At 33.1% G+C, this 21,805-nt stretch overlaps 2 protein-coding genes across 7 annotated transcripts in view; one reads left to right on the forward strand and one right to left on the reverse strand.

The window, feature by feature from the left end:
• Nucleotides 1–21,805, forward strand: part of LOC105832211 (calcium-binding mitochondrial carrier protein Aralar1) — a 261,123-nt gene that overhangs the window by 9,879 nt on the left and 229,439 nt on the right. The window lies entirely within an intron of this gene.
• LOC118644771 (vicilin-like seed storage protein At2g18540) lies at nt 11,378–12,684 on the reverse strand. Of its 2 annotated transcripts, none has more exons than XM_036284227.1 (2): nt 12,160–12,684; nt 11,378–11,501 (listed from the first exon to the last, which is right to left on the reverse strand). In XM_036284227.1, exons 1-2 carry the CDS (start codon nt 12,651–12,653, stop codon nt 11,486–11,488), a joined length of 510 nt encoding a protein of 169 aa, XP_036140120.1. In that variant the 5' UTR covers nt 12,654–12,684; the 3' UTR covers nt 11,378–11,485. The 2 variants fall into 2 exon arrangements, with proteins under 2 accessions (XP_036140120.1, XP_036140118.1); XM_036284225.1 differs by having other exon boundaries at nt 12,093–12,684.

Consider the following 21,805-nt stretch of genomic DNA (forward strand, 5'->3'; position numbering starts at 1 on the left):
TTTAGATTTTTACTGGTAAAAAAATTAGTTAAGGGTACTAAAATTTAAAAGAAATAGTAGGTTGTTTAAAAGCTTAAATTTAGAATCAAATTTGGGAAACCTAAACCTCACTTAAATAGGAAAAGTGAAGTTGTTTAAGTGTATGTATGTGTAAGTGAGATTCAGAGAGTTTGTATATGTGTTTCTTAGCAATAGTGTCAGTGTTTGTGAGTGAATTTGTCTATATTTAATTTAAAAGACATTCATTTTAATGCTTATGGAAAAATTAAACTGCTGATTTCACAAACATGATAGTAAATTGTCTATGATAGATTGATAATTTAACGTTAAACAACGTTAAAGAATAACAATATTGAAAAATCAAAGGGAAACGTAGGCAGTATAATTATTAGTGATATTAGAAGTTTTATATATACTTAGATTAAAGTTTTTTAAAAAAGGGGAAACCAGATAAATCCATGTTCCGAAATGAAACTCAAAACTTATTTAAAAGGTAAGGTTGGTCTTTAAAATGAAAAATCTATTGAGAATTTATACGTGGAGATTATTTAAAATAAATAAATAAACAAAACTTAAAAATAACATTGTTAAGGTTAAAGAAGAATGAAGCATTAACTTTGTAAAAGGTAGAGGAAACTTCGCAGAAATTAAAAAGAGCTATAATGAACTTACATTTATAAGTTTTATTCTTATATATTTTTTTAAATATAAAGTAATATATTAAATATGGTATTAATTTTACTTTTCTTTGATTTTTTTTTTTTAATAAAAGATGTTGCCTATTTAAAAATTATAGATTTTGTTTTTTTTTTTAAATACAAAATCTATAATTTTTAAATAGGCAACATCTTTTATTTAAAAAAATGAATCAAAAGAAAATAAAATGTTGCCTATTTATAAATTATAGATTTTGTTCTTTTTTTTACCTTTTACTTTCTTGTTGGTGTTTTTTTTTTTTTTTAGACAGAATAATTTATTAGCTTGTAGATAACTATAATTACTTAAAAAAAAAAAAAAAAAGAGACATTCCAAAATTTTTTTACTAAAGTTAATACCATAAATAAAGTTTAAAATAAAAATTACTAAATTTTATGGAGATTTTTCAAAACAATAATGAAAAAAAATCATAATATATTTAAAGCTTTAATTTAGAATAAAATTTGAGGAAAATATCTATGCTACCTTATTAAATTAAAAGGAAAAAAATAAAAAAAAGATTTTAAAAAAGTTAATTGGGATTGCAAAACTAAGTTTATAATTTAAAATTAAAAAAAATTCAAAATGAAAAAAATAAACAAAGTTGGTAACCGAAATTAATTCCAATGAATTTACTAAAAAAGAAATTTGTAATTATATAAAATAATTATGGTAATCAAAATAAAGGTGCAAATATTCTAAAGAATTAAAGATTAAAAATTGAAATGCAAAGAAATTCGAAAAAAAAAGAGAATATTTATATAAAACTTTAGATTTATATTTAAAAAATAGGTACATACGTTTAAGTTTTATAGTAAAAAAGAGAATAATTATATAAAACTTTAGAATTATATTTAAAAAATAGGTGCATACGTTTAAGTTTTATTCTAAAATAATTATTTAAAAATAAAAAGTAATATAACAAATAGATATAGTATTACTTAAAAAGAAATATGTTTTAAAACTTTTATTTAAACTTTTTAAAAAAGAATATAGTTCTGCTACGAAAATTAATATTTATTTAGAAAATGAATAAAAAATTATCCATTAATTTAAAGAAAAAGAAAGATGTTCAAAACTATAAAACTTCATAACAAAAAGATATGGCAAATTTTTACAAATATGTTTCAAAATATTTATTTAAGCTTTTTTTAAAAAAGGAATAAAGTTCTGTTTCAAAAATTGATATTCATTTTGAAAATAAATTAAAATTTTCCATTAATTTAAGGAAATAAAAAGATGTTCAAAACAATAAAACTTTTAACCCCAAAAAAATTAAATTAATCGAATCCTTTTTTATCAAAGAACATTTCACTTTCGTTTAATAATTAAGGTTAAATAATAATGTAAAATAACAGTTTTCAAAATAATGGAAAAATTTCTTCCTTTAATTTTATTAAAAAGTAGATTTAAATAAAAAAACTAAGCAAAATTAAGTAAGGTTTATTATTTAATTTTTATTTATAATAAAAGGGTAACAAACATTGATTAATATTTTGACTATGTTTTAAACATTGATTAATATTTTGACTGTTTTTAATTTTTTATATTAAAAAATAAAAAGATAATTATGCATTTCCATATATCTTTTTTAGAATCTTTAAATTAATTGTAATTAATAAAAATAAACAAAAAAAAATAATAAATTACGTAATTATTTTACGCTATTAGAATTAAAAAAAAATTTTTTTAAAAACCTTACTTAATTATGCTTAGATAATTTGTTTAAAAATAAATTTTTTAATAAAATTTATGGTAGAAATATTTCAAGTATTTTGAAAAAAGTAAATAAAGATTGTTATTTAACTTCTAAAAAAGAAAGTGAAAAGTTTTTTTATAAAAAAGAAGGTAAGATTAAATTAATGCATTTAATTGTAAAACACGTATCTCCGGGAAAGGAAGGGGAAGGTTGCTCCGATGTAGTGGATGGCGTCGTCCCTCGCTCTGCGACGTCTTCTAATGACGATTCGGCTCGCTGCAATGTCGGCTGTTTTGTGGATTCGTTGTTATAAAGAGCAATGGTCTAAATGTAATGAAAAGCCGAACAAGGGCTCTATTTTCGTACAATATTCTGAGTAAGAAAGTCGAACTAGGAGTCTATCATTGTGTAAAGAAAGAAAAAGAGTCGAACAAGGACTCTATCACCTTGCGGCAAAGAGAAAAGCCAGAGGAAACGTAAGCATGGTAGCACGCGCTTACCGTTGGTTAGAGTGAGAAGTACGTGTGCGTACTTCGCGCATCCGCGCCTTTCGGTAGGCCCGACTAGACCCTAGGTGACAGGAAATCTGCCGTGACACGTCCCCAGTCAGACTCAGCCACCCAATTATCACAGAAAGGCCAAAATGCAATAAAATCTCAATATTGCAAGGATCGAAAAGCAAAGCGATAGACACGCTCCAAGCCAACTTGAATTCCGCTCGCTAGACGATCGGCAGACGTCTCGCGCGCTCCGCGCCCGCCCGCGGCGTCGCACCCACGCTTCGACTTGTTTTTAGAGTGAGGCCGATAATGCAGAGTTTTTTATACATTTCCGCCAGCGGATCCAGCCCAGTGAACACGTTTTATAACGGCAATATAACATGGAAGTTACATGTAATGTAACATTGTTATTCTTGTGATAAGTAGATGCTATATAACATGTAAATAACCTGTTCTGTAACATTTGTTATACGCAGGTAATAAAACTGTTATACATCGTTTTAGCGTTACAGTCATGTAACAAAAATTGTATAATCGTAACATAACACGCTCGTATCAATGTTATTACGGAACGATGCGTCGTAGTTGACTCAGAAATCAGACAACACTATAACATCCTGAATGAGATCCATTTGATATTAAAAAAAACTATCATAAAGATAATGTTTTTAAAAATAACGGTTTGTCTACAATTACTGTGCACAAAAAAAATTCACAAAATCTAAATTTAAAGGCACTGAACAAAAACAGGATAATAAATGTACTATTAAATTTTTCTTAGAATATATAATCTATATAATTAACCATCTAATTAATCATTTGAACGCTTGTATTAGTGCTAAATAGATCGCAATTTCCATCAAATTATTAAGGTTATGGACAAAAATAAATTTAACAATAAAATTAATAAGTAAATAAATTAATGCTATTTATTTTTAATCTTTTGCAAAAATTTAATTGCTTTTATAAAAAATAATATAATTGCGTTAGTTTATAACATATATAGGTATATGTAGACAATAACAAGTACTCATATCGATGAGTCAAATTGGCGTGCAGGTAGAGTACAAGGTTCGTCATCCTAAGGTCCCAGGATTCAAACCTACTAGCGGCAAGTAAGAATAAAATAAAATAATGTAATTTAACTTTAATTAATTAATTTGTCCTAAATTTAGTATGTGCTGTTGATAAAAATAATTGAAAAAAAATGAAATTTATATTTTATTTTATTTTTCTCTAGTTGCAGTTCAAAGATATCCGATTTAAGAAATTTTTTAGATTTTCAGTTTCGTGATATCTTTCTGTTCTCAAAAAACGGCGCATTGGTTAACATTCTGACATATCATTAAGTTATCTTTTAGAAGTCTTTTTATGTTATCATTTTCAGAAACAGGATATGCGTATCATGCGTCAAACAGAACGCATGTAACTGTTGTGTGACGGTTAGATAACACGTCCCAGTGAACACATTTTATAGCGGCAATATAACATGGAAGTTACAAGTAATTTAACATTGTTATTCTTGTGATATGTAGGTGCTATATGACATGGAAATAACCTGTTACGTAATATTTGTTATACGCAAGTGATATAGCTGTTATACATTGTTTTGGCGTTACAGTTATTCAACAAAAATTGTATAATCGTAACATAATACGTTCGTATCAATGTTATTACGGAACGATGCGTCGTAGTTGACTCAGAAATCAGACATTATAACATCCTGAATGATAGATCTATTTGAAAATAAAAAAAATTATTATAAAGATAATGTTTTCGAAAATAACGGTTTGTCTACAATTACTGCGCACAAAAAATGCACAAAATCGAAATTCATCATGTGCTGAACAAAAACAGAATAATAAATGTATACTATTCAATTTTTTCTTAGAATTACGATCTATATAGTTAATCATCTAATTAATCATTTGAACGCTTCAAAGATTAGTGCTAAATAGATCGCAATTTCCATCAAATTAATTATTAAGGTTATGGAAAAAGATAAATTTAACAATGAAATTAATAAGTAAATAAATTAATGCTATTTATTTTTAATAAGTTTTGCAAAATTTAATTGCTTTTATAAAAAATAATATACACTCAGTCGAAAAAAAAGCGGTACACCTAAAACTTGTCAAAAAATCACTAAACTTCCAATACGACGATAACTACGATAACTACGCGAGTAATAAAGATAAAAAGGTTTCTAAAAAAAGAAATTAAAGCTTTAAATGTCTACTTTAAGAATTGGTTTAGTAAAATTTTGCATAATAATTTTTTTCAAAATGGCGTATGACAAAGCGAGAGCATGCGAAATTGAAAAATATTGGTCCGAATTTGCGACGATCCATGGCGTGAGGCAAGTATCGCAACTTAATGGGATAAAAAGCATGTGATAGTACAGAGTTTTCCCTTTAAAATGCTTTTTTACTCGTCTCGATACGATGATTTTTCGCTGAGATATGCGCATTTAAAGTAAATAACTGCCTTTTTATTCAAATGCGCATATCTCAGCGAAAAATCATCGTATCAAGACGAGTAAAAAAGCATTTTGAAGGGAAAATTCTGTACTATCGCATGTCTTTTATCCCATTAAGTTGCGATACTTGCCTCATGCCATGGATCGTCGCAAAATTGGACCAATATTTTTCAATTTTGAGTGTTTTTGCTTTGTCATACGCCATTTTGAAAAAACGTATCACACATAACTGTGATATAAAATTTTTTTAAGTGGCAATCCGAATCTTGAAAATGCTTCTTGGAAAACTTTGCTAGCTGTATTAGGTGCTGAGATATTCAATTTTGAATTTTTAACAATGCCCAATTTTAACTATTGCAAGAATAAAAATTCCGAGTTTTGCTAACAACTATGGTTAGTCTTTATTTTAAAACTCGAAACCGTCCTCGGATTGTAAGCGTTCGATCTACATGTGCATGTGTGTTGCGTACCTGACTTCCCACGAAATTTTACTACTCCAGACTTACATTAACACAAGCAAATCGGAGTAGTTACGCGAACGAAGCTTCCCCATTAGGGAATTTTGATATTTGATTTTACTACGTAGAAAAAGTCATTGGGCTGTGTCAGTTTCAGGAATTGCGATATCTAATAAAAATAGACGACTTTCATCTGACTATTTTTTATTAAAAGGTTTTACCGTCGGCATTAGCGTTACCTAATGTGCACCACGGGGAGGTTGCGCGATCGGAATTTGCACATCATGGGGCTCTGAAAAGTGCCGTTTTGTGTGTGTGTGCGTGTGTGGGGGGAGGTGTTTTCCTTAAGGATAAGGACCCCGTGGCTCGTCAGTTCCACGGTATTTTGTGACTCTAAACCTTTTTTGGGTGTGTGCGCGCGTGTGTGTGCGTGTGTGTGAGCGCGAGGATGTGTAAGCGTGAGTCTATGCGTGAGAGAGAGAGAGAGAGAGAGAGAGAGAGAGAGAGAGAGAGAGAGAGAGAGAGAGAGAGAGAGAGAGAGAGAGAGAGAGAGAGAGAGAGAAAGAGGGCGAGAGATAATATTGCATTAATAGTGTGTATGACCACCCCTTGCACGAATAACTTTTTCCATGCGACGAGGCATACTCTTTATAAGAGTTTGAATTTCAGCTTGCGTAATGTTCGTCCATTCATCTGTCGCCCTCTCTCTCTCTCTCTCTCTCTCTCTCTCTCTCTCTCTCTCTCTCTCTCTCTCTCTCTCTCTCTCTCACGCATAGACTCACGCTTACACACCCTCGCACTTACATACACGCACACACACACACGCGCGCACACACCCAAGGAAGGTTTGGATTGGCAAAATACCATGGAACTGACGAGCCACGGGGTCATCCTTGAGTTAAATCCCCCCCCCCCACACACACACACACACACAAAACGGCACTTTTCAGAGCCCCATGATGTGCAAATTCCGATCGTAAAACCTTTTAATAAGAAATAGTCAGATGAAAGTCGTCTATTTTTATTAGATATCGCAATTGCTGAAACTGATACAGCCCAATGAACTTTTTCTACGTGGTAAAATCAAATATCAAAATTCCCTAATGGGGAAGCTTCGTTCGCGTAACTACTCCGATTTGCTTGTGTTAATGTGAGTCTGGAGTAGTAAAATTTCGTGGGAAGTCAGGTACGCAACACACATGCACATGTAGGTCGAACGCTTACAATCCGAGGACGGTTTCGAGTTTTAAAATAAAGACTAACCATAGTTGTTAGCAAAACTCGGAATTTTTATTCTTGCAATAGTTAAAATTGGGCATTGTTAAAAATTCAAAATTGAATATCTCAGCACCTAATACAGCTAGCAAAGTTTTCCAAGAAGCATTTTCAAGATTCGGATTGCCACTTAAAAAAATTTTATATCACAGTTATGTGTGATACGTTTTTTCAAAATGGCGTATGACAAAGCAAAAACACTCAAAATTGAAAAATATTGGTCCAATTTTGCGACGATCCATGGCATGAGGCAAGTATCGCAACTTAATGGGATAAAAAGCATGCGATAGTACAGAATTTTCCTTTCAAAATGCTTTTTTACTCATCTCGATACGATGATTTTTTGCTGAGATATGCGCATTTGAATAAAAAGGCAGTTTTTTACTTTAAATGCGCATATCTCAGCGAAAAATCATCGTGTCGAGACGAGTAAAAAAGCATTTTGAAGGAAAAACTCTGTACTATCGCATGCTTTTTATCCCATTAGTATGTATCCCAGTAAGTTGCGATACTTGCCTCACGCCATGGATCGTCGCAAACTCGGACCAACATTTTTCAATTTCGCATGCTCTCGCTTTGTCATACGCCATTTTGAAAAAAATTATTACGCAAAATTTTACTAAATCAATTCTTAAAGTAGACATTTGAAGCTTTTATTTCTTTTTTTAGAAACCTTTCTATCTTTATTACTCGCGTAGTTATCGTCATTGGAAGTTTAGTGATTTTTTGACAAATTTTAGGTGTACCGCTTTTTTGCGAGTGAGTGTAGTTGCGTCAGTTTATAACATATAGGTATATGTAGACAATAACAAGTACCCATATCGATGAGTCAAATTGGCGTAGCAGGTAGAGTACAAGGTTCATCATCCTAAGGTCCCGGGTTCAAACCTAGCAGCGACAAGTAAGAATAAAATAAAAAATTACACAATTTAAATTTAATTAATTAATAAAAATTTATTCTAAATGTAATATGTGCTGTTGATAAAAATAATTTTTAAAAAATTAAATTTTTATTTTATTTTATTTTTCTTTGTAACTGTTGTGTAACGGTTATATAACATGTAATTATAACATGTTATATTGCTGAGTCGGAAATTGTAACTTACATGTAAGTTACGTGTAATTTCAGAGTAACGTAACCTGTTATATTCGGTTACATTGCTGTTACACTGCTGCTATATTACTGTGTTCATTGGGAGGAGTGCCTTTGAAATTTGATCGAGGTCGATAATGTAGAGTCATTCGTGCACATCATTAATGAGATTTCATATGTATTTCTGGTATAGATTTAGAAATCCTTTTCCAGAATTAAAGTACACATATTAATATTAATTTATAAATTGAATTTTATATTGAAAACGAAAAAATTGTTTCTCATATTGCTCTACTTATCGATTTTTTACGTGTACATAACCCAAATTTTTGTTTTTTTATTTTCCAATTTGCGGAATGCGAATTTTTTTTTCTAGGATTCTAATCTTATTTTTAATTGCACGATATTATTCCTGAGAGTTTTTTTTAGGGGGCGACGTGATTATTTTATACATATAAACTATAGATTTTTTGTATGAAGCAAATATTGTCGTTAGGTGACTAATTAATAACAATTTTTTTATATTTATCAAAACAAATCGTACATCCCTTCATTTTTGTGCGTACTTTAATCCTGTAAAAGGATTTTGCATTCTGTTACTCCAATTCGAAAATCCAAGTTCCCCAAAAAATGTCGGTAACTCTGTCACTCCCAGATCCCCTTCTTTCTATTAAAAAAAAAATTGGAAAATTAAAATACAAACAGAAAATAATTATCATTTTGTAAAGAATTCTCGTAAAAACAATTTTCGAATAAGATTTAAATTTTTCTTTAAAAATTTTTTAAAAAACAATTTTATATACAAAAAAAAAATTCGTCAAAACAAAGAAAACAGTTAGATTATTATTTAAGCTATAAAAAAAAAGAAAAAAATTTTATAAAAAAAGGTTGGCTAAAATTAATGCATTTTTGGGAAAAAAAATTTTGAACATCTTTCTATTTCAAAAAAAAGGAAAATTAGAATTCAAATTCAAAATAATTATCATAAAAAACTATAAAAAAGGTTTAAAAAAGGATTTTGAAACAAATAAAACCAAATCTATTTATTATATATTACATAATATTTTTTAATAAAAATTTTAGATTAAAACTTAAACGTAAGCACACATTTTTTAATTAAAAATATAAAGTTTTAAAAAATGAATCTCTTTTTTTTCCTTTTTGGAAAGTGTTTAATTGCATTTAAATTAATAATATTTAATTCTTTTGCACATTTGCATATTATTTTTTTGGGGATCGTAAAACTAAGTTTTTAATTTAAAAAAAAATTAATAGTAAAAATATTAAACAAGTTGGTTATCGAAATTTATTCCAATGAATTTACTAAAAAAGCCAATTGCAAATATATAAAATAATTTGGGTAATCAAAATAAAGGTGCGAAGATTCTAAGAAATTAAAGATGAAAAATTGAAATGCAATTAAAGAGATTAAAAAAAGAAAAAAAAGAAAAATTACATAAAACTTTAGATTTATAATAAAAAAAGGTGCATACTTTTAAGTTTAATTCTAAAATATTTATTTAAAAAAATAGTATAATAAATAAATATAGTAATAATTTAAAAAAAATATGTATTAAAACTTTAATTTTAGCTTTTTAAAAAAAAGGAATATAGTTCTGTTTCGAAAATTGATAATTATTTGGAAAATAAATTAAAATTTTCAATTTATCTAAGGAAATAGAAAGATATTCAAAACTAAAAAACTTTAAAAAAGAAATGAATTAATTTAATAGAATTATTTTTTTAACAAAGAACATTTCACTTTCGTTTTTATAGGTTAAATAATAATCTAAAATAACAGATTGCAAAATTATGAAGAAATTTCTTCCTATAATTTTATTTAAAAAAAGTTTAAAAAAAAACCTAAGCAAATTTAAGTGAGGTTTTTTTTAATTTATAATAAAAGGTTAACAAACATTGATTAATATTGTTGCGCTTGAACGCTTCCGCGACACCACTTCCACACGCGAGCGCGGCAGAATAAGAACACGCTTTTGGCGAACAAGGAACTTTATTAAAACTGCGAACGTTTACAAATATTCAGAGTACGTCCGCACGAGACGACGTCTCTAAAACAACAACCATTCATTTGTTTACAACTCCTCGGCGACGCTGTTTACGCTAAGCTCAGCTGACCGAGGTAATCGATACTATTGATTTTTCCGGAGCGCAGACTAAAACTCGCGCTCACAACATGCACGAGAACACTCGCAACAATATTTTAAAAAAGTTTTTCATTTTTTATATTAAAAAATAAAAAGAAAGTTATGCATTCCAATATATCTTTTTTAGAATCTCTAAAATAATTGTAATTAATAAAAATAAACCAAAAATAAACTAATAAACTATGTAATTATTTTACGCTAATGGAATTTAAAAAACATTTCTTTTTTTTAATAAACCTTATTTAATTTTGCTTAAATAATTAGTTTAAAACCTCTTTTGATAAAAAAAAGGAAGAAATTTCTCCAATATTTTGAAAAGAGAAAACGTAAATTATTATTTAACCTCTAAAAAAGAAAGTGAGAAGTTTAAAAAAAAAAGGATTGTATTAAATTAATGCATTTAATTGTAAAAAGATTTAAAGTAATGAACATCTTTCTATTTCAAAAAAATTTGGAAAATTAAAATACAAATTAAAAAAAATTATCATTCTGTTAAGAGTCACGTAAAATTAATTTTCGATGAAATTGACATGAATAATCTTTTTGAAGCCTTATTCAAAAAGAGTGGAAAATATGAAACTATCAACATTAAAAATGATCGATTTATTAAAAAAAAAAGAGATTCATTATAATTAATAGAATAGAATAGACTTTATTGCGTCCCAATTACGGGGTATACAAGGCGCTTTTTTCACGGAGCGTTCCCGAACCGTTCACATACACAGCCCCTCTACTCCCAAACCGACCTGGCCATAAGCGACCTTTACATTCTGTTACCCCCCACCCCTCTCGCCCACCCCTCACCCCCTACCCCCCACCCCCCTTCTCCTCTTCCTCCATTCAATCCTTCTCTCTTCCCCTTTCCTCTCCACTTGTTCTCTTCAGCTCTCTTCCGTCCTCTCCCTCCTTTTCTCCTTCTGGGACCTCTCCTCCTCCTTCTCCTCATCTGCCTCCTCTGCTCTCTTTGCTTCACCTTCCTCATTTCTTCTTGCTTTCTCATTCTCTCCTTCCCTCCTGCTTCTCCTGTCTCTTTCTCACCACTCTCTTCCCCTTCCACGTCTCTTTCCATTTCTCCTCTGTCACCTCCTAGTAACATAAAACAAAAAACATAAGATTTCAATTAACTCCACCAGCTCCTCTCCCCTTTAATTCCCTTCCTCCTTTCCTTCCCCCTCGCCTATTTCCCACTCTTCTTTCCTCTTATTCCACACCCATTCTCTCCCGTCCACCCACATGCTTCTATTCCCCACATATACTTTCTTTCCCTTATTTCTCTCCTCTTTTGCCCTTTCTAACATCCTCCATCTGATTTTCCTCTCCTCCATCGATAAATCCTCGTCTAACCTTACATCCCAGCGACTCCTTATCTCCGCCCTCCTCTCTAACAACCAGTCTCTATCCTCCTCTCTCACCACCTCCGTTATCACCACTATCGTCCCCCTTTCCCCCACTCTTTCTGATACTACCCCTAAATCTACTTTCCTTCCCGCTTCTCTCTTCATAATCCCCTCTATTATCGCCTTTCTTTCTATCGCCCCCTCCCCCTCCACACCCCTCCACACTATGTTTCTTCTTCTCACCTCCCTTACTCTTCTCTCCCTTTCCGCCTCCCTTACTCTTTCCCACCCTTCTCTCTCCGCCCTCTCCCTCATCCTCCTCTCCATTTCCCTTTCCACCCTTTTCCATGCCTCTATCCCCTTCCCATCTCTCTCCCCATCTTCCTTCTCCTCTCTCTCTGCTCCCTTCCTCTCCTCCTTGCCAGTTCCTCCTGTCTGTCCCTCCTTCGTTCTGCTCCTCTCTTGTCCTCTTCCTTCATCCTCGTCTCTCTCCTCGCCCCCTCTCCTCTCCTTCTCCTCCTCTCCTCTCGTCTCCTGCCACCAGCTCTCCTCGACTCCGTCCTTCCGCCCCTTCTTCTCCTCTTCCCTCCGTTCTCTTCTCCTCTTGTTCTCGCCTTCCCCCATCCTCTCCTCCCTCTTCTCTCCAACCACCTGTTCCCTTTTCCCACTTCTTCCTTCTCTCCCGTCGTCCCGTCCGATCCTCCTCTTCTCCATCTCTCCCTCCTCGTCGTCGTCCCTCTGCGCTTCCTCTTCTCTGCTGCCTCTTCCTCTCTCTTCCCTCATACTCCTCAGCTCTTCCCTCTCACCTGCTACCTCTTCTTCCCTTCTCATGCCTTCTCCTTCCAACGCCTCTAACCTCTCTTCCAATCCTCTCAGTCTCTCTCCGACTTCCCTCAGTCTCCTTGTCATTTCCCACTTCAAATTCCTCAATTCTCTGCCCAGCTCCTCCATTCTCTCTTCCTCCCTTGCTTCTCTCCTCTCCCCGCCTATTCTCTCCTCTGAGTCCGGCACTCTCTCTCCCTGCACACTTTCACTTTATCTCTTTCTGCACAATCTTTCTCCTCCTGTGTCAGAATCGCTCTGTCGACATGTGCCCTCGATGGACCACGTGTACGGAAACCCGCGTTCCCAAACACGCTACCATCCCGCCCTGGCACTCTTGCCAACTTAACTCTAGCCCCACACTGCCAATCCCTTCCTTCCACCAGATTGACACTCCTCTTCTCTCTTCGCGCTCGCGCTCGCGCTGCCTCACTCCGAGCGCACCGCCATCTGCCCTCCTTCCTTCCTTCACTCCTCTCCTTCGAAACTCTTCTCTGCGTCGCATCTCTCCAGCGCCCTCTCTCTGACCTCTTCTTCTCGTACCTGCCTCCATCTTCCCGGCTTTCGTCTCTCGTTACTCCGATGTCTGCCCCGACTTCTCCATCCTAATATCTTCTCACCTCCATCCTCCATTTACTTCCCTCCAATTGCCCGTCTATGTCCCGGTCTTCTCTTCCCAATCGTCCACTTCTTTCTCTCCTCTCTTTCACATTACACCCTCACCACACTATTCACTCCGGAGCTCCCTGTTTCACCTCTCAAGAGATTCATTATAATAAACTTTAGATTTATTTACAAAAAAGGTGCTAACTTTCAACTTAAAGTCCAAAAAATCTATTAAAAAAATATATATATATTAATTAATTTACTAATTATGTTACGCTATTACAAGTTTAAAAAATCTTTTATTATAAATTAAAAAAAACCTGACAAAAATTTTGCATTGAAAATTTTTATAAAAACTATTTTATATTAAATAAAAGGAAGAAACTTCCCCAAAACTTTGAAAACAGTTAGATTATTATTTAACCTATAAAAAAGAAAGAAAAATTCCATTTAAAAAAAGGGTTGGATAAAATTAATGCATTTTTTGGTAAAAAAATTTTAAATAATGAACATGTTTCTATTTAAAAAAAAAGGAAGATTAGAATAAAATTTCAAAATAATTATCATAAAAAGCTATAAAAAAAAAGTTTAAAAAAAGATTTAAAAACAAATAAAACCAAAACTATTAATTATAATAATTTACTAAAAAATTTTAAATAAATATTTTATATTAAAATTTAAACGTAAACCTATTTTTAAATTAGAAATCTAAAATTTTATAAAATGAATCTTTCTTCTTTCCTTTTTGGAAAGTGTTTAATTGCATTTAAATTAATAATATTTAATTCTTTCGAACGTTTGCATATTACTTTTTTGGGGGTGCAAAACTAAGTTTTTAATTTAAAAAAAATTAATAGTAAAAATATTGAACAAAGTTGGTTATCAAAATTTATTCCAATGAATTTACTAAAAAAGAGCCAATTGTAAATATATAAAATATATAAAATAATTTGGGTAATCAAAATAAAGGTGCGAAGATTCTAAAAAATTAAAGATTAAAAATTGAAATGCAATTAAAGAGATTAAAGAAAGAAAAAAAAGAGAATAATTATATGAAACTTTAGATTTATAATAAAAAAAAAGAGAGGGTTCCGTTTGCCTACCTTCCCGATTGCCTACTGTTTCGTTTGTACACAAATTATGCAGAAATTTCCGATTGCAGACATTCCCGATTGCCCACGTCCCGATTGCCTACTGCTTCGTTTGCACACACGAAAATAATCAAGATACAAAATACACATTGCACACGTTATATTATTACGCTCATACACATAGCACACATGACGCTATTGCACACGTGCACATTGCACACGTTATATTATTACGCTCATACATATTGCACACGTGACGATATTGCACACGTGCACATTGTACACGTTATATTATTACGCTTATACACATTGCACAAGTAACGCTATTGCACACGTGCACATTGTACACGTTATATTATTACGCTTATACACATTGCACAAGTAACGCTATTGCACACGTGATATAATTACGCGCAAACACATTGCACACGTGACGCTATTGCACAACCTATGTGGAACAGTACGAAGCGTGGACGCGCACACACACACACACACACACACACACACACACACACACACACACACACACACACACACACACACACACACACGGGGGGGGGTCAAGGGGAGGGCTTCGCCCCCCTGCCGCACCCACCCCGTTGGTAGGGGTGCATGGAAAGTCACAAATCCATGTGATAATTATCATGTGTGCAATGTGTATGTGCGCAATAATGTCACGTGTGCAATGTGTATGCGCGTAATTATATCACGTGTGCAATGTGCACGTGTGCAATAGCGTCAGGTATGCAATGTGTTTGCGCGTAATTATATCACGTGTACAATGTGTACGTGTGCAAAAGCGTTACGCGTGCAATGTGTATAAGCGTAATAATATAGCGTGTGCAATGTGCACGTGTGCAATAGCATCACGTGTGCAATGTATATGAGAGTAATAATATAACGTGTGCAATGTGCACGAGTGCAATAGTGTAACGTGTGCAATGTGTATGAACGTAATACTATAGCGTGTGCAATGTGTATGCGCGTAATTATATCACGTGTGCAATGTGTTTGCGCGTAATTATATCATGTGTGCAATGTGCACGTGTGCAAAAGCGTCACGCGTGCAATGTGTATAAGCGTAATAATATAACGTGTGCAATGTGCACGTGTACAAAAGCGTCACGTGTGTAATATGTATGTGCGTAATTATATCACGTGTGCAATGTGCACGTGTGCAAAAGCGTCACGCGTGCATTGTGTATAAGCGTAATAATATAACGTGTGCAATGTGCACGTGTGCAATAGCATCACGTGTGCAATGTGTATGAGAGTAATAATATAACGTGTGCAATGTGCACGAGTGCAATAGCGTAACGTGTGCAACGTGTATGAGCGTAATAATATAGCGTGTGTAATATGCACGTGTGCAAAAGCGTCACGTGTGCAATATGTATTCGCGTAATTATATCACGTGTGCAATGTGCACATGTGCAATAGTGTCATGTGTACAACGTGTATTTTGCGGTACTGTCCCGATTGCGCATTGGATAAGCGATTGGACACAGTAGTATTTTCCGATTGGACACGGACTCGATTGGACACGGACCCGATTGGACGCGGACCCGATTGCACGCGGACCCGATTGCACACCGACCCGATTGCACACCGATCCGATTGCACACGGACCCAATTGCGCACCGACCCGTTTGCACACGGATCCAATTGCGCACCGACCCGATTGTACACGACCCGTTTGAACACGGACCCGATTGTACACGGGCCCGTTTGTACACGGACCCGATTGCACACAATACGATTCCGTATTGCAGATAGTACATGGGTTAGCGACTTGGACGGGTGGGTGCGGGAGGGAGGCAAATCTCCCCTTGTACCTCCCCCCCCCTGGTGTGTGTGTGTGTGTGTGTGTGTGTGTGTGTGTGTGTGTGTGTGTGTGTGTGTGCACAAAGCATTTTCTTCACCACATGGTTTGCGACTATAACATATGTATAAGAAAGAAAAATATTATTGTGGGCGTGTTGTTCGCTCGCGGCTAAGTCGTGCGCAGAGGAATATGGTCAGTTCAAAGAGAAGTACGCTGGTTTTCCTTAAATAGATAGTTTATTCTTTATGTACACTGTACAGAGTTTTTATGTTTGTGTTATTTTATTGGCCCTGACAAGGGCCGTTTGTGTGTGGCCTTAAGCCTGGCGCGGTTTCTACGCTGTTGGCGGGTGAGCCTTCGTCACCCGTATTCCGCCTAAGTGGTTGTTCTCGTCAGGAATAGCGTGGATGTTTTCCGGAACCTGAGTGTCTGTTGTTTTCCTCTTCTTGGAAGAGTGTCTTTCTTTCTTCTTGGCGGCTCGCTTCTCCCTGCTTAGACGTCCTGTAGGCTCGTCGCGGGATTGGTCGCTTTCCGTTGGTCTCCCGGATTGATCCGTACCGTTGACTGAGCTGCCTTCGTGCTGGGTACCGTGGTTACTGGCCGTGCGACGGTCTGCGTCGCCCGGGTCTCCCGCGTAGTGTCCTCCTCGGTCTGTATACTTCGAGTAGCGAGTCTCCTTCGCTAGCGTCTCCAAAAGGTCCGGTAGTAGGTACCTGGGCGATGTATAGCGCCAAATCCGCGGTTCGTCAGCGGCCAATAGTACTCTCGGAGGCCTGGTCCGTTTTGTGGTGGTGAGACTATCGCGGTTGCGGGGTTCCGCGGCGGCTCCTTGGCTGTCAGCGTGCTCGTTATTATAATATACGAGAGACCGTTTAATGTCTTCGTACGTAAAAAGAAGATTCGGGTGCGAGTAACGCAAAGAGTGATCTGTCCGTCTTCTCGCGCTCCTTATATTGCCTAGAAGTCGTCATTTTACTCCTGAGATAACGTAGCCTCCGGTAGTATCCGCGCGCACTTCTTCTTTCCATTACCGCTATGCTTACAGCGTTAGTCGGGTTGCGCGGTGGCTAGGCACTAGCCTGTTGCTTACAGTGCGTGTTGGTTGCATGGTCGCTAGGCGTTTTGAGTGGCGACTAACCGTCTTTGTGTCAAAATATAATAAATATTTTGTACATATTTTTATGTCTGAGTTCGCCAAGTATAAAAAAATTATGATAAATATTTATGAAAATATTAAAAATAAATGTTTATGCTATTATAATCTAAAAATATAAAAAATATTTCGAGTTTATATACCATAAATGTTTTTCAGTACATTTTAAAAATGTATTTTATATATTGTTAATAATAATTTTTGTATTATTTTTAAATAATTTATGAAAAACAATTATGTAACTTTTAAAAAATGTTGTTTAAAAATAAATTCCTAAAATATTTATAAAAATTTATGTTAAATTTTCTGTGCTATCTAGGTTGTTTTTGCATTATTCTACGGTGCGGAATCGTATCGTGTGCAATCGGGTCGGTGCGCACTCGGGTCGGTGTGCAATCGAGTCTGTGTGCAAACGGGTCGTGTGCAATCGGGTCGGTGCGCAATCGGATCCGTGTCCAATCGGGTCTGTGTCCAATCGGGAAATACTACTGTGTCCAATCGCTTATGTGCGCAATCGGGCCTCACTCGTATTTTGCACCTTGATTATTTCAGTGTGTGCAAATGAAGCAGTAGGCAATCAGGACGTAGGCAAACGAAACCCACTCTGTGTTTTAAGTAATTTAAAAGAAAATTATTATTAAAGTTATTATTAAAAAGAAAATGAAGAATGTAAACATGTCACGAAGATTAGGAGAGAGAAGTTTGTGATACATGCAAAAATTACTACGAAGAAGATTAAGAATGTGAAGTTTTTGATAAAAGGAAAAATCAATTAAGAAAATAGAAGTGGATTTAAAAAAAGAAAAGAGGATAAAAAGTCATTTTGGATGAAAAAAAGATAAGTAATATTTAGTCGGAAGTTATTAAATATAGCTGAAAAAAGTCATTTAATTTTAAAATTGAGAGAGTTAGAAAAAGTTAGAAATTATTAAAAAGAATTTAAAAATTTTCTAATTATAAAAAAAAAGTAAAAAAATATTTAGCAAATTATTAATGGTTAATTATAAAAGGATAATATTTAAGGAAGAGTTTAAAGAAGAGTTAAATTTAAGAATAGTTTGTATTAGAAAATTCACGATTAGTTTGTATGTTAAATAGTATTTAATCAGTATTTAGTCAGTAAACAGAATAAAAGAAAAAAGAAAAAAAACGGTTTGAGGAAAAATAAACTGCATGTAATTATAGATTTTTGTAAAAAGGCTAATTTTTAAGGAACAGTTTAAAGTAAAGTGAAATTTAAGAATAGTTTGAATTGATAAAGTAAAGATTAGTTTATTAAAGACATATTAGGTAGGCAAAAACAAAGGAAAGGATTTAAAAAAAGGGTGAAACTATTTAGTATAAAAAATGCCACAAAAAAAGGGAGAAATTTGAATAAAAATGAATTCTTGATTTCATTCGCGCTTTGCAATTTTAAAAGTTTGTTTGCAACAATAGTTGTAAAGAAAGATTACGCATATCATAATATTCAATTACAAGTGTATCGTATTTTTCAGTTCGCCGCAATTAAAATCCAAAGTCGTATTGTATTTTCAATGTTTTTTTTGCAACAAATAAATTCATATACAAATGTTTTCATTTTCAATCGAAAATATGTATTATTACTTTGCGTATTCCAAAAAATCTTAAACGGGTTTTTAATATTCAATGATGTGTGTATTAAATTTCATATTAGTGATTAAAATTCATGATCGTGTAGGAATTTAGCTATATAAGTGCAAGGATTTGTATTTCAGATACCCAGTTTGTAAAATTCATTTACCGTGGTATCGTAAATGTATTGTAAATTTCACATCTTTTTTAACAGTGAAGAGTAAAAAGTGCAAGCTGGTACGTGAAAAATGTGAAAAAGAAAGTTTAGAAGAAATAAAGAAAACAAACAAAAAAATAAGATTAGAAGAAAAAAGAAAAATGATAATAAGATGAACAACGAAGGAATTGAAGAACAAGAATATGGAGCAGAGGGAAATACACAACAAAGAAAAAATCAAAAAACGAAGGAAAAAATTATAATAACGTGGAAGAAGGGGAAAAAAGGAATAAAAATATTGGTGAGGAGACTGAAGAGGAAAGAATTATAGATAAAGATAATGATGCACAAAGGAAAGCAAATTCCAGTTTGTGTGCAAAAAGTAATAACAATAGAGAAATAAAAGACAGGCAATTTAAAAAACGAAAACGAGATGGAAGTAAGAACGAGAGTATAGAAGAAATGAAACAACGAATGGTAACCCTTAAAAAAAATTATGATTCAAAAGGAAATCTAAATGAAAACGAAAAAGAAATTAAAAAAAGGAGATGCCAAAAAAAGCTCAAAAGAGAAAAAATGACAATTTCGAGGAAAGGATAAAAAGACTTGGGGCAAATGCAGAGAGAAATTTGAAAAATAGAGCAAAAGAAACTGAAGAAAAAAGAAATTATAGACGAAAGAAAAATGCATTAAAAATAGCAGAAAACAGAAAAAAAGAAAAAGAAAGAAATTATCTTAAAGCACTGATTGCAAACGACGAGGAAATTAATGTGTCAGTACATACATTAAGACAAATGAATATAGAATGTAAATTCTGTAAATCTTTAAACTTTGAGAAAGAAAAACCCAAAGATGAAAAATTTACTTATTGTTGTCAAAAGGGAAAGGTACAAATTAAGCCTATAAACTTTCCAGAATTTTTCAAAAAGTTATACATCGGAAAAGATAAAACGTTTAAAAATTTTTTAGAAAATATATGTTTATATAACAATTCATTAGCAATGGCTTCAATGGGAGCACCGGGAAATAAAAAACCAATGGTTGTAGTAAACGATGCAGCATATTGTTTGAAGATTCATGGGCAATATTATCATTTGACATCTACAGCAATGCGCCCAGAGGATGGAAAAATACCGCGATATGCACAGCTTTATTTTTTAGATGTAGAAGAAGCAGTGAAACACAGAATGAATATAAAAACAAATAAAGAATGTAATATAGAATTAATGAGGAATTTGTCCAGTTTAATGGAAGAAAGAGATGAATTAGTTAGAACATTCAAGAAGATGCGTCAGGTGGAACAAGATTTAAATCCGAAAGGAAAAAAAACGGTAAATATAATGTTGTCATTTAGAAAAGATCCTAAACAAGATCAAAGGAGATACAATGCGCCACAAGCAAATGAAATAGCAGTAGTTTTTCAAAATGAAAATGGAAAGCCACCATTTGAAAGAGATATTCGGATATATAATAAAAATTCAAATGAGGTACAACAAATATCAATATTAGACAAAAGATGTGATCCAATGAGTTATTCATTATATCCACAAAGAAATGAAGGATGGCATAAAAACCTAAAAACATGTAATCCTAAACATTCAGGATATAAGAAAAGTCAAATGGAATATTATGCACACCTGTTAGCTTCAAGAAAAGAATTTAGTCAATTTCAAAAGGCAGGAAAATTGAGATGTCCATTTATACTTGATGCATATATGAAAACAGAAGCAAATAGACTAAATTATATTAAATTAAATCAACCAAAATTAAGAGCAGAAATTTATTGCGGATTAATGGATCGCTTAGAAAATAAGGCACATTTAATTTAGATATAAAAGAGATTATAAAAGAACTAATTAACCAAAAAATTTATGGAAAAATAATAGCTTATACAGGTGTAATTGAATTTCAAAAAAGAGGACTACCACATATGCATTTACTTGGAATATTAAGTGAAGATGATAAACCGAGACAACAAGAAGTAATTGATAAAATGGTATGGGCAGAAATACCAGACGAGGAAAGATATCCCGAATTGAATGCAAAAGTATTGAAACATATGATTCATGGGCTTTATGGAGATCAAAACATAAAATATCCATGCACAGGGAACGATGGCAAATGTTCTAAAGATTTTCCAAAAATTTTTTGTGAAGAAACAACAGCGAATGTAAATGAATATCTATTGTATCAACGTAGAAATTTAGGAAAAAAAATACTACGTAAGAAGGAAAAAAGTAGATAATCGTTGGGTGGTGTCATATTCACCATATTTAATTATGAAATATGATCGACATATTAATATGGAAATATGTTCATCAATAAAAAGTGTAAAATACATATATAAATATATTCATCAGAGTTTTAACTGTGCAGCAATAGAAGTTCAAAAAGGAGATGGAACAAAGTTAATTACAATAGATGGAGTGAACTCATATTTAAATGCAAGATATATAAATATACCAGAAGCCATGTGGAGACTAAACGGATATGATATGTATATGAGATCGCATACAGTAATAAGATTGGCAGTACACTTACCAAAATGTCAAATGGTGTATTTTCAAGAGGGAAATGAGCAACAAGCTGCTCAGAGAGAACTCAGTCGAGATACAACGCTAACAGCATGGTTCAAACTAAATAAAACAGATGAAAATGCAAGGAAGATGCGATACACAGATATACCATATAAATATGTCTTTGATAAAAAAGAAACAAAGTGGAAACCGAGAAAAAATAGCGGAGAGAAAATAATATCAAGAATATATACAGTAAGTATAAAAGATAAAGAAAGATTTACGTCTACTTACGATACTGAAGTAAAACTAAAGCAAAATATGAGAACTGGAAAAAAAA

The sequence above is a fragment of the Monomorium pharaonis genome, chromosome 3, assembly GCF_013373865.1.
Source record: "Monomorium pharaonis isolate MP-MQ-018 chromosome 3, ASM1337386v2, whole genome shotgun sequence".
NCBI lineage: Eukaryota > Metazoa > Arthropoda > Insecta > Hymenoptera > Formicidae > Monomorium > Monomorium pharaonis.

Excerpts from the sequence above, each read along its gene's own strand:
- LOC118644771 (XM_036284225.1), bottom strand. The coding sequence starts at position 12,653 with ATGGAGGAGCTGGGCAGAGAATTGAGGAATTTGAAGTGGGAAATGACA. Across the intron at positions 11,502-12,092 it reads GGAAGGGAGCAGAGAGAGAG|GAGCTGGTGGAGTTAATTGA; the intron begins GAGAAGGAAGAT and ends TAAAGGGGAGAG.